Source organism: Giraffa tippelskirchi, chromosome 3 (assembly GCF_054371585.1).
Source record: "Giraffa tippelskirchi isolate mGirTip1 chromosome 3, T2T-mGirTip1v1.2.pri, whole genome shotgun sequence".
Taxonomy (NCBI): domain Eukaryota; kingdom Metazoa; phylum Chordata; class Mammalia; order Artiodactyla; family Giraffidae; genus Giraffa; species Giraffa tippelskirchi.
Genome location: NC_137277.1, coordinates 154629675 through 154643485, shown reverse-complemented (window position 1 = coordinate 154643485; position 13811 = coordinate 154629675). Strand labels below are relative to the sequence as shown.

At 42.3% G+C, this 13811-nt stretch overlaps 1 protein-coding gene across 2 annotated transcripts; it reads left to right on the top strand.

Annotated features, from left to right (window-relative positions):
• The first annotated feature begins 6080 nt into the window (after nucleotides 1–6080).
• LOC145542429 (gamma-crystallin C) lies at nucleotides 6081–7982 on the top strand. Of its 2 annotated transcripts, none has more exons than XM_081581221.1 (3): nucleotides 6081–6089; nucleotides 6194–6436; nucleotides 7710–7982. In XM_081581221.1, exons 1-3 carry the CDS (start codon nucleotides 6081–6083, stop codon nucleotides 7980–7982), a joined length of 525 nt encoding a protein of 174 aa, XP_081437347.1. The 2 variants fall into 2 exon arrangements, with proteins under 2 accessions (XP_081437347.1, XP_081437346.1); XM_081581220.1 differs by having other exon boundaries at nucleotides 7707–7982.
• Nucleotides 7983–13811: the final 5829 nt, after the last annotated feature.

The window sequence follows — 13811 nt, the reverse complement described above, 5'->3', positions numbered from 1 at the left end:
ATTGCAGGCAGATTCTTTACCATCTGAGCCACCAGGGAAGCCCTATATCTAGACCATGTAGGCTCAAAGTTCAACTCAACTGGGTCAACCCACTTGTGGTTAATCTTACAAGGATATATTTACAGTTATAATAATATTAATAAGTACTTGTTGAAACACCTCAAGTTATCCCTCCAGGTTATCCCACCATCTTCCCTATTTAATCCAAGTTTTACCTAATCAAGAAAGTCATCCTTAGTATCTTAACTGTTACTTTAGCTCCATAAACAAACACAAACTGGTCATTTCACCTACTGCCCTCCTTATCTTTCTAACAGCCTCCAACCATTTCTCCCAATTCCATGTCCAATATCTCATACCTCCATGAGATTTTCATGGAACTAGAACTCACTGTCTCTTTGTAGTATGTGTTTTGCAGAAATTTTTCAGGATTTTTACCAAAAACACCAACACATAGGAAAATTGTGCCTCCTATCACTTTAATACGAGTAAAGTATTATGACATATGAAAAACAATACTAAATCAAAAATAAAGCACTGGGAACTTCCCTGACAGTCCAGTGGTTGGGACTCTATGCAGCCACTGCCGGGGTCATGGGTTCGATCTCTGGTGGGGGAACTAAGATCTCACATGCCACTCAGTAAAGCCAAAAAGAAAGAAAGAAAGAAAGAATAAATGAAAAAAATAGAAAATTGACATTTTGTGGAGAAGTCTGATTAATTGGAGGGGACATATATGTACATATATGTACTGATTCATGTTTATGTTTGACAAAAAACAACAAAATTCTGTAAAGCAATTATCTTTTGATTAAAAAATAAATAAATTTACTAAAAAATGAATTAAGGTCACTAATAAAAAATTAAAACATAATACATTAAAGAAAGTAAAAATAGATGAATGAGGAAATTGGGTCATAAGAAAAATAAGAGAGAGAAAGAGAGATGGAGCTCTAAGAGTGAAGCTTAAGCCTAAACTGGGTATGATAAGGCACTTTGGTGGCTGAAGATAGAACCAGATTTGGACCCAGCAACCAAGATACAGAAGGAAGTAAGATCACCTCCATGACTGACTGAGTCTATAAAGCAAATAAATTAATTATTCAAAACTAGCCTAACCATGCCCAATAATGAAACCTAAAAGAAGATTTTCTTGTGGGTCCTAGTAAAGAGAATATTGAGTAAACAACATCCTATGATAATTAAACACAGGTCTTAGGACTCTTCTAAAGTTCCTCAGGACTTCCCTAGTGGTCCAGTGGTTAAGAATCCACCCTGCAATGCAGGGGATGTGGGTTTGATCCCTGGTCAGGGAACTAGGATCCCACATGCTGTGAAACAGCTAAATCTGTACACCACAACTAAGACCTGATGCAGTCAAATAAGTAAATAGTAAAAATAAATAAAGTTCCTCAACGAAACTGTTGGCTTCAGGTCAAAATTCATCTGAAGTATCTCATCCTTTGAGATTCCAATAAACGGCTCAAATCTCATCTCACAGGGGGTAGGAGATATATACCACTTCTTCCAACACATATATACCCAACATATCTTGTCATTCTGAAGAGGGAATGAGTTGTTTATGGTTTCCCCAGTTAGGGAGCTGACTGTGGCTCAGATCATGAACTCCTTATTGACAAATTCAGACTTAAATTGAAGAAAGTAGGGAAAACCACTAGACCATTCAGGTATGACCTAAATCAAATCCCCTATGATTATCCAGTGGAAGTGAGAAATAGATATAAGGAACTAGATCTGATAGACAGAGTGCCTGATGAATTATGGACCAAGGTTTGTGACATTGCACAGGATTCAGGGAGCAAGACCATCCCCAAGAAAAAGAAATGCAAAAAAGCAAAATGGCTGTCTGAGGAAGCCTTACAAACAGCTGTGAAAAGAAGAGAAGCAAAAAGAAAAGGAGAAAAGAAAAGATATACCCATTTGAATGCAGAGTTCCAAAGAATAGCAAGGAGAGATAAGAAAGCCTTCCTCAGTGATCAATGCAAAGAAATAGAGGAAAACAACAGAATGGGAAAGACTAGAGATCTCTTCAAAAAAATTAGAGATACCAAGGGAACATTTCATGCAAAGATGGGCTTGATAAAGGACAGAAATGGTATGGACCTAACAGAAGCAGAAGATATTAAGAGGTGGCAAGAATACACAGAAGAACTGTACAAAAAAGATCTTCACGACCCAGATAATCACGATGGTGTGATCACTCACCTAGAACCAGACATCCTGGAATGCAAAGTCAAGTGGGCCTTAGGAAGCATCACTATGAACAAAGCTAGTGGAGGTGATGGAATTCCAGTTGAGCTATTTCAAATCCTAAAAAATGATGCTGTGAAAGTGCTGCACTCAAAATGCCAGCAAATTTGGAAAACTCAGCAGTGGCCACAGGACTGGAAAAGGTCAGTTTTCATTCCAATCTCAAAGAAAGGAAATGCCAAAGAATGCTTAAACTACTGCACAATCGCACTCATCTCACACACTAGTAAAGTAATGCTCAAAATTCTCCAAGCCAGGCTTCAGCAATACGTGAACCGTGAACTTCTAGATGTTCAAGCTGGTTTTAGAAAAGGCAGAGGAACCAGAGATCAAATGGCCAACATCCGTTGGATCATCGAAAAAGCAAAAGAGTTCCAGAAAAACATCTATTTCTGCTTTATTGACTATGCCAAAGCCTTTGACTGTGTGTATCACAATAAACTGTGGAAAATTCTGAAAGAGATGGGAATACCAGACCACCTAACCTGCCTCTTGAGAAACCTGTATGCAGGTCAGGAAGCAGCAGTTAGAACTGGACATGGAACAACAGACTACCTAAAAAGGAATTGGAAAATTTTTATTTGAGTCAAATTATAACCTGGGATGGTTGGATGGCATAACCAACTCGATGGACATGGGTTTGGGTAGACTCCGGGAGTTGGTGATGGACAGAGAGGCCTGGCGTGCTGCAGTTCATGGGGTTGCAAAGAGTCGGACACGACTGAGCTACTAAACTGAACTGATAACCTGGGAAGAGCATCTCAGGGAGTTCTGAGAACAGTTCAGCCTGTTAGAAGTCAAGATACTGTTTATATAAGTTTTCTGAGGCTGGTGCTGCAATGATAATCTGTGGGTTCTTACCCAGTCTCCTTCTTTGAGAGTGCTTGGTCTTCATGGCCACCAACCAAATGACATCTTCTCATTTAACCAAGCATGTCTACGATACAAATGCTACGTTAATTACTAGGAAGAAAGCAGGTGCGTGATAAGTCCAATTGTTGACTGGACTTAAGACACTAGCAAAACCTTGGAGTTGGCCACTGCTGTTGTAACACTGATGCAGCATCTCAGGAGACATAACCATTAGGATTGTGAAGGAGCAGAGGCCTTAGGGGACAACACAACTTTTCTGTTTCCTCTCTTTTCTTCCTCATCTTGCCTATTATAAAGTCCCATTAAATAGATCAAATGTAGGGTGCCTTTGAAAGTTGAAAGTTGCAAATGCTGAACTTTGGTGTGAGTGTGTAGGCCTGATACACTGAGCATTTGAAATAGGTCCTGTGGACTACTACAATGATGAATTTCAGATGAGGGAATAACATTCATATCCCCCAGACATTTATTGAGCAAACTTTATAAGCCAGTTCTTTCTGCCAGTTAGTAAGAATACAAAAGTAAAGATGGATAGGGAAGGGGGAGATAAATTAGGAGTTTGGGATAACATATACAGATTAGCATATATAAAATAGTAAGCAAGTGCCTAATATATAGCACAGGGAACTATACTCAATAACCCATAAGGGAAAGCATCTGAAAAAGAACAGATATAAATACACATATAACTGAATCACTATTCTTAAAACTAACATGACATTATAAATCAACTATACACACACAGAAAGAAAGAAGGAAAGAAAGAAAGGAAGGAAAGAAGAAAAAGAAAAAAAGAAGGAATAAATCAGAACAGTGTTTTTCAAAGTTTGGTCCGAGAACAATCTGGTGCCGCCAGTTAGAAATATAGACTCCTAGAGTTTTTTCCACATCTAATGATGCAGAATCTTGGACAAAAGTAGAGCCTTAGCATTTTTAATAAGCACAGGTGATTCATATGCACACTGGAGTTTAAAGAACACTAGGTGATTTCATTTTTTTTTTCTGCACTTTTAATTTGAATGGGGTTATAGCCAATTAACAATATTGTGATAGTTTCAGGAGAACAGCAAATGGACTCAGCCATATACATACAAATGTATCCATTCTCCTGGAGAAGGAAATGGCAACCCACTCCAGTATTCTTGCCTGAAGAATCCCATGATAGCAGGGTCTGGCGTGCTATACAGTCCATGGGGTCGCAATAGTCAGACATGACTTAGCAACTAAACCACCACCACCACCACCATCCATTCTCCCCCAAGCCCACCTCCTATCCAGGCTGCCACATAACACTGAACAGAGTTCCATAGCCTTAGGTGATTTCTAAAGTTCCTTCCAAATCTATACTTTCTTTGTGGTGGGGACATTTTTTAGGCATCTTTGAAAGGATTGAACGTCTTTGAGAGAGATAAATGGGTTGAAGTCATCCTTAATAATATCTCACTATAATACCAAACAGTTATTCAGTGCTCATTTGCGCCATGTACATGCCCAACACATTAAATACATAATCCCATTTACGCATGTCAATGTCCTTCAGCCAAAGACCACCAGCAACACCTGCATGAAACAAGAGGGTTTGTTACTGGTAATAGCAGCAGAGAACATACACCATGGAGAAGCATGGACCGTCTTGGGAGGCTTAGAAAGAACTATGAAAGGATTTGTACTTTGGTTCGGTGAACTGGGAAAGTGTCTAAAAAACAAGAGTTGACTTGATTAGATGGGACAGCAAGGGTAATTTTATGATTGAATATCTTAATAAGTCTACTCATGGGAAAGGGAGCAAAGAGCAAAGATAAAGCTGCAATTGATAAAGAAGTAGCAGTTAATCGTTTTGGCTGAGAGAGGGAGTGTCTGGTATTTTGTGGGTGGCACATTGGCTTTGTTTCTGCCTATGCTGAGCCAAAATTATGAAGCGACCTTATTTTGTCTCATTTCATCACGGTCTCAGGGTAACCTTTCCTGAAGTTGGTATTTTGTGAGATTCTTTTTGTCTAGCAGGGAAATATGGCCTAGCTCTGAGGGCCAGGCCAGCTCTCAAATATTAGAAGCTACCCTTGCTTCCTTTCTCATTCCACATAGTATATCCCATGAGGTAAGTATTATGAAATAACTCCTGCTTTGAGAAGTCATAAGGCTTGGCCAAGTTCACGTGGCTACTAAGCAGACATGCCGAGTCCACGAAATTTTACCACCTTCTCCTGGCAAAGGGAAAGCAATCTATAAAGCAATATACTTCTCAGTCTTGAACCCAATGGCCATAAAAACCTTTCTTTTGGTCTGTATCACAACTTGGCTGCCAGGGGCTGCCAGGGTCTCCAGTTATATGAAGTGTACTCACTAAAGAGGAAGTTTAATAGCTATGTCTTAACAGGTCAGCCCAGTCAAAACTAGCAAAAATTAGAATCCAGATTTGTGTCCTGCACTGGCTTGACAAGTGCTGTGAAGAAAGAAATCTTAGGATAGAGTGGTCTCTGTTGTCCAGGAAAGTTAGCACTTGTGGCATTCTGCTTCACTCACAGCCTCCCTGGAATTCTGGGCATAGATTTTTCCCAGAAAATCTATTTTCCCAGAAAATACACAGGGCATAACTGAATCATATGTATACAGATGTGAGTCTCGGGTCAAAAGTTCAGCCTGATGTGCTGATAAATTTATAAAACACCAAGAATCCAAATAAAAGCAACTCTAGGGACTCACCCAGAACCCGTACATGACAGCGTTAGAATACACCAGAGAATGAGGGCAGGCTCGACAGGCATTTCCACTGAATGCAGCACGTAAAAGGGATCCAAAAAATCCCCTTACTCACCCCCTGGGGGCCTCTTTTGTGTTGTTCTTGCCAACGCAGCAGCAGCCGACCTGCTATATAGACCCGGCGCGTGGCTGGGGCCTCATTGCACTGAACTCCCATCATCCGTTGTCAATCAGCCATGGGGAAAGTAAACGGAACACAAGGGAAATAAAATGGAGGGGGGAAATGCCTTTATACAGAATTTATTACGGGGAGCTAATGATTTAATTTTGAATTATTCTTCCTTTGCAGATCACATTCTACGAGGACCGGGGCTTCCAGGGCCACTGCTACGAGTGCAGCAGCGACTGCCCCAACCTACAGCCCTACTTAAGCCGCTGTAACTCCATCCGTGTGGACAGCGGCTGCTGGATGCTGTATGAGCGCCCCAACTACCAGGGCCACCAGTACTTCCTGCGGCGCGGCGACTACTCCGACTACCACCAGTGGATGGGCTTCAATGACTCCATCCGCTCCTGCTGTCTCATCCCCGACGTGAGTGCCGCTTGATTCCAATCCTGCTGCCTGAGTGTCCTGCAGTCTATTACCGATGGGTGTTAAGGCATGGAGGTTTTCCTTTAAATACACCTAAGAGTTAAGTGGCCTTTCGGAAGCTGACAAAGCCCAGTTAGATCTAGGCACACATATGAAAAAAACAGCAGAGAATGTAAGAACGAATTCACTTAGGGAAAGAGTCAGTTTTGTTTTTAATTTTTACTGCCATTAGGTCAATCAGAGCTTGTCTGTAACAAATGTTAATATCACAGCGGGATGTAACACAAGTGGGGAGCCAGTTGGGCATAAGAAGGCAGTATTTCTAACAAATTAGTTTTTAACCTATAGTAAAGGAATTGATAATGAACATATTTGATAGTTTTCAGTGCAGACTAATAAATATGGACAAGTCTATTGTTAATTAAGCTGTTCAAAGATATTGTCCAATTCTGGGAAAAGTAATTTATCTTAATTTGGAAAATCAATTGAATTCTGGTTTCAGACTATTTAAACAAAATTTCCAACAAAGGTGTGGTTTTTAAAAATCTTATTTTAGTGGTAATTTTATGTGTATATGTATATACATTTGGGCTTCCCTGGTAGCCCAGCTGGTAAAGAATCCACCTGCAATGCAGGAGACCCCTGTTCAATTCCTAGGTCAGGAAGATCCGCTGGAGAATGGATAGGCTACCCACTCCAGTGTTCTTAGGCTTTCTTTCCTGGTGGCTCAGCTGGTAAAGAATCTGCCTGCAATGTGGGAAACCTGGGTTCTATCCCCGGCTTGGGAATATCCCCTGGAGAAGGGAACGGGCTAACTACTTCAGTATTCTGGCCTGGAGAATTCTATGGACTGTATAGTCTATAGGGTCCCAAAGAGTTTAACATGACTGAGCGACTTTCACACACTCACATATACATTTGGGAAATAATACTCATATTAAAACATTAACAAAATACTTAACATTTTCCTCCCGAATATAAGTTTGAGTTATCACATAAGAATCAAGAAATTAGGGAATTAAGTATTAGGAATCAAGATATTTGATTTCTTGATGGAGTCTAAACCAGACCTTGAACCTCTTAAAAATTCCACCTCCCCCATTAAAAAAATGGAAAATGAACATGCAAATATTTGTTAATATTTGCTAGTAGAATACAGATCACAGCAATTTCAGAGTCTCAGTTCTGACATTGCCCATTTCATGTCCCAACCTGCCAAGTTCATCTTCTGTTTGGTTGCTTTTTCTGCTCCTTCTCTGTGTGGACCGAGCAGACAAGCTCCCATAGGCTGCGGCTGTATGAGAGGGAGGACCACAAAGGCCTCATGGTGGAGCTGAGCGAGGACTGCCCCTGCATCCAGGACCGCTTCCGCCTGAGCGAGGTCCGCTCCCTGCACGTGCTGGAGGGCTGCTGGGTCCTCTATGAGATGCCCAACTACTGCGGCCGGCAGTACCTGCTGCGGCCCCAAGAGTACAGGCGCTTCCAAGACTGGGGGGCCACGGATGCCAAGGTGGGCTCTCTGCGGAGGGTGGTGGATTTATACTAAAATAGGTTCACACTACCATGTTCTCATTTGGGAATCTAATAAAGTATTTAGTCTGTATTGTTGGCAGTCGCTGACTTCTGTTTTTCTTTCGTTGTGTGCCAGTTAATCCACCTGCAAATGCTCCCTGTTAAAGGCGAGAAGTGGATAAGGTGCGGGGCAGGGAGGTCTCTTCCAGAAAAGAATCAAGGTAGAATGAGTTTTGAACAAGGGTCAGGAGTGGAGGTGGAGAAAGAAGGGAGCCTGTCTGAGAAATAAAGGCAGATTGAAGGAGAGAAATGGGGGATTTCCCTGGTGGTCCAGTGCTTAAGAATCTGCCTCACAATGCAAGGAAATGGGTTCATCCTTGGTCAAGGAACTAAGATCACACATGCAGCAGATCAACTAAGCCCTCATGGGGCAACTACAGAGCCCCTCTACCACCTCGAGGAAAGAGCCCACATGATTTCAAGGAAGAACCTGAGTGCCTCAACTAAGACTCTGTGCAGCTAAAGAAGTCAATAAATATTCAAACAAGAGAAATGGGAGGGGGTGACTGGGGAAAAGCAGCATTCAACTGAGGGCCTAAGGAACTATATTCCAGCAGTTTCCTTCTGACCCAAGAAGTAGTCGTGAGCCACAGAGAGTCACAGATGAGTGGTGAAGGGCAGCCCATCTGCAAAAAGCCTGATTAGACCACATAAGGAACTGTAGCTTTGTTTCACTTTCAAGCTGAGTATTACATAACTAATGCTAGGGCTGCCATCAGTCATTGGCATACTTTTGGACTCAGTTGAAGACCCTCCTTCTTATTCCAAAATAACTCCTGATTAGGGTGCACCTCTTGGCCTGTTCAGCTGCTAGATAAAACACTGTGTGAATTTCAGAAACTGCACAGCTGTACACAGTGCCCAGCTAATGCAAGTAAATTAATGAGATAGACATTAACATTCTAAATAGACTTGCATAATACAGTGTGCCTCAAACAATAAGAAGTTCTTTACCAAAAAAAAGGCTCAAATTTAAAGGCACATTAAAGAAAGTCATAATTTCTAGAGTGTTTTCAAGTAACATCTGCTTGCTCTGCATATTTTTACCCATAGTAAATATGCAGCAAAGCCCTGCATAGTTTTTAATTGAAAATTCTTTCATCAGAGAAAATTGTTAATATATTTAATTTGAAATTTTGCCTCCAAAGTGAAAGTCTCTCATAAACTTACTACCTTATGCATCCTATAAAGAAAGTGGAGGAGTCCTTCTGAGTCCCACTTTTCATTTCTAGCCCTGTTTTACACTTCTGTGGGTACGCTTCTCAAAATGTTCTCTCATTTACATAGCTATCTCATGAAGCACATGCTTTTCTTCTCTACAAGAATGAAATTATGCTGTACATATTAGTCTGCAGGTGGCTTTTAAAGTGTAATGTGATATGGATATCTATCTACGTAAGCACCTTGTTTTGTTAATGGCTACATTGTGCTCCCTTGTTGGAGATCTGCTGGATTATTTAATTATCTATTCATTGGGGATTATTTAATTATCTATTCATTGGGGCTGGGGGGCCGGGGGCGGCGACCGAGAGGGCCTAGGCCGGGCCGGGGGCCAGGGGCCGGGGGCGGCGGCTGAGAGGGGCTAGGCCGGGCCCGGGGCTGGGGGCCGGGGGCGGCGGCAGACAGGGGCTAGGCCGGGCCGGGGGCCGGGGGGCCGGGGGCGGCGGCCTACAGGGCCTAGGCTGGGCCGGGGCCCGGGGGTGGCAGCCGACAGGGAAAACTAGCTAATCTGATCACACGGACCACAGCCTTGTCTATCTCAATGAAACTAAGCCATGCCGTGTGGGGCCACCCAAGACGGATGGGTCATGGTGGAGAGGTCTGACAGATTGTGGCCCACTGGAGAAGGGCATGGCAAACCACTTCAGTATTCTTGCCTTGAGAACCCCATGAACAGTATGAAAAGGCAAAAATATAGGACACTGAAAGATGAACTCCCCAGGTCAGTAGGTGCCCAATATACTAATGGAGATCAGTGGAGAAATAACTCCAGAAAAAATGATGGGATGGAGCCAAAGCAAAAACGATACCCAACTGTGGATGTGACTGGTGACAGACGCAAAGTCTGATGCTGTAAAGAGCAATATTGCATAGGAACCTGGAATGTTAGGTCCATGAATCAAGGCAAATTGGAAGTGGTCAAACAGGAGATGGCAAGAGTGAACGTCGACATTCTAGGAAGCAGCGAACTAAGATGGACTGGAATGGGTGAATTTAACTCAGATGACCATTATATCTACTACTGTGGGCAAGAATCCCTTAGAAGAAATGGAGTAGCCATCATGGTCAACAAAAGAGTCTGAAATGCGGTACTTGGATGCAATCTCAAAAACGATAGAATGATCTCTGTTCGTTTCCAAGGCAAACCATTCAATATCACGGTAATCCAAGACTATGCCCCAACCAGTAATGCTGAAGAAGCTGAAGTTGAACGATTCTATGAAGACCTATGAGACCTTTTAGAACTAACACCCAAAAAAGATGTCCTTTTCATTATAGGGGACTGGAATGCAAAAGTAGGAAGTCAAGAAACACCTGGCGTAACAGGCAAGTTTGGCCTTGGAGTACAGAATGAAGCAGGGCAAAGGCTAATAGAGTTTTGCCACGAGAACGCACTGGCAATAGCAAACACCCTATTCCAACAACACAAGAGAAGACTCTACACGTGGACATCACCAGATGGTCAACACCGAAATCAGATTGATTATATTCTTTGCAGCCAAAGATGGAGAAGCTCTATACAATCAGCAAAAACAAGACCAGGAGCAGACTGTGGCTCGGATCATGAACTGCTTATTGCCAAATTCAGACTTAAATTGAAGAAAGTAGGGAAAACCACTAGACCACTCAGGTATGACCTAAATCAAATCCCTTATGAGTATACCGTGGAAGTGACAAATAGATTTAAGGGTCTAGACCTGATAGACAGAGTGCCTGATGAACTATGGACAGAGGTTCATGACATTGTACGGGAGACAGGGATCAAGAAAATCCCCATGGAAAAAAAATGCAAAAAAGCAAAACGGCTGTCTGAGGAGGCCTTACAGATAGCTTGGAAGAGAAGAGAAGCGAAAAGCAAAGGAGAAAAGGAAAGATATTCTCATCTGAATGCAGAGTTCCAGAGAATAGCAAGGAGAGATAAGAAAGCCTTCCTCAGCGATCAGTGCAAAGAAATAGAGGAAAACAACAGATTGGGAAAGACTAGAGATATCTTCAAGAAAATTAGAGATACCAAAGGAACATTTCATGCAAAGATGGGCTCGATAAAGGACAGAAATGGTATGGACCTAACAGAAGCAGGAGATATTAAGAAGAGGTGGCAAGAATACACAGAAGAACTGTACAAAAAAGATCTTCACGACCCAGATAATCACGATGGTGTGATCACTCACCTAGAGCCAGACATCCTGGAATGTGAAGTCAAGTGGGCCTTAGAAAGCATCACTACGAACAAAGCTAGTGGAGGTGATGGAATTCCAGTTGAGCTATTTCAAATCTTCAAACGTGATGCTGTGAAAGTGCTGCACTCGATATGCCAGCAAATTTGGAAAACTCAGCAGTGGCCACAGGACTGGAAGAGGTCAGTCTTCGTTCCAATCCCAAAGAAAGGCAATGCCAAAGAATGCTCAAACTACCGCACAATTGCACTCATCTCACATGCTAGTAAAGTAATGCTCAAAATTCTCCAAGCCAGGCTTCAGCAATACGTGAACTGTGAACTTCCAGATGTTTAAACTGGTTTTAGAAAAGGCAGAGGAACAAGAGATCAAATTGCCAATATCCGCTGGATCATCAAAAAAGCAAGAGAGTTCCAAAAAAACATCAATTTCTGCTTTATTGACGATGCCAAAGCCTTTGACTGTGTGGATCACAATAAACTGTGGAAAATTCTGAAAGAGATGGGAATACCAGACCATCTGACCTGTCTCTTGAGAAACCTGTATGCAGGTCAGGAAGCAACAGTTAGAACTGGACATGGAACAACAGACTGGTTCCAAATAGGAAAAGGAGTACGTCAAGGCTGTCTATTGTCACCCTGCTTATTTAACTTATATGCAGAGTACATCATGAGAAATGCTGGGCTGGAAGAAACACAAGCTGGAATCAAGATTGCCAGGAGAAATATCAATAACCTCAGATATGCGGATGACACCACCCTTATGGCAGAAAGTGAAGAAGAACTAAAGAGCCTCTTGATTAAGGTGAAAGAGGAGAGTGAAAAAGTTGGCTGAAAGCTCAACGTTCAGAAAACTAAGATCATGGCATCTGGTCCCATCACTTCATGGGAAATAGATGGGGAAACAGTGGAAACAGTGTCAGACTTTATTTTTTGGGGCTCCTAAATCACTGCTTATGGTGATTGCAGCCATGAAATTAAAAGACGCTTACTCCTTGGAAGGAAGGTTATGGCCAACTTAGATGGCATATTTAAAAGCAGAGACATTACTTTGCCAACAAAAGTCCGTCTACTCAAGGCTATGGTTTTTCCAGTGGTCATGTATGGATGTGAGAGTTGGACGGTGAAGAAAGCTGAGCGCCGCAGAATTGATGCTTTTGAACTGTGGTGTTGGAGAAGACTCTTGAGAGTCCCTTGGACTGCAAGGAGATCCCATCAATCCATCCTAAAAGATTCAATCCTGGGTGTTCTTTGGAAGGTCTGATGTTGAAGCTGAAACTCCAATACTTTGGGCACCTCATGCGAAGGGTTGACTCATTGGAAAAGACCCTAATGCTGGGTAGGACTGTGGGCGGGAGGAGAAGGGGTCGACAGAGGATGAGATGGTTGGATGGCATCACCGACTCGATGGACATGGGTTTGGGTAGACTCCGGGAGTTGGTGATGGACAGAGAGGCCTGGCGTGCTGCAATTCATGGGGTCGCAAAGAGTCGGACACGACTGAGCGACTGAACTGAACTGAACTGATTCATTGGTAACTAGGCTTTCCCAATTTTGCTTTTACAAATAAGGCTACAAGGAATATCATTGGATATATATCTTTCTCTATGCATGCATGCTGCATGCTAAGTTGCTTCAGTGGTGTCTGACACTTGCAACCCCAGTGATGGTAGCCCACCAGGCTTCTCTGTCCAAGGGGTTCTCCAGGCAGGAATACTGGAGTGGGTTGCCATTTCCTTCTCCAGGGAATCTTCCCGACCCAGGGATCAAACCTGCATCTCTTTATGTCTCCTGCATTGGCAAATGGGTTCTTTACCACTAATGCCACCTGGGAAGCCCCATCTTTATCTATACATGCTATAGTTTCTGGAGGACAGAGACCTAGGAGTGACACTGTCACTCACAGCACAAGTTATTTTTTCTTTCAATGGACTGCTCAATTATTAGCCACCAGGAAGCCTAACTTTTTTGAGTTAGGAGTGTCACTATTTACTGAGCACCTACCATAGGCCTGCTGTGTGCAGCACTGGAAATGAAAAAAGAAAGCCAACAGAAGGCATTGTCCCTCCTGCAATAGAACTCTACACAAAAATACTAAACACTAACAATAAACAATTAATACATGATAACTTTTTTTGGTCCAGTGCTTCCCAAGTACTAAATAATACACATACACATGTAATCACTTGTTTAATAAGTACTGTTACTGCACAGTTTTAAGGCATCCCATGACACATTTCTAGGGGAAAAAATGGAGCAATGTTTATTTCTATATTTTTTGTGATACCTGTTTTTATTCCTTAACATTTGGGGAGGGAAAATATTTTCCTGGTATGATACACACATTTAGAACTTCCTTACATACCTTGGGCTTCCCTGATAGCTCAGTTGATAAAGAATCTGCCT

Excerpts from the sequence above, each read along its gene's own strand:
- LOC145542429 (XM_081581220.1), top strand. Across the intron at positions 6,437-7,706 it reads CCTGCTGTCTCATCCCCGAC|CAGACAAGCTCCCATAGGCT; the intron begins GTGAGTGCCGCT and ends GTGTGGACCGAG.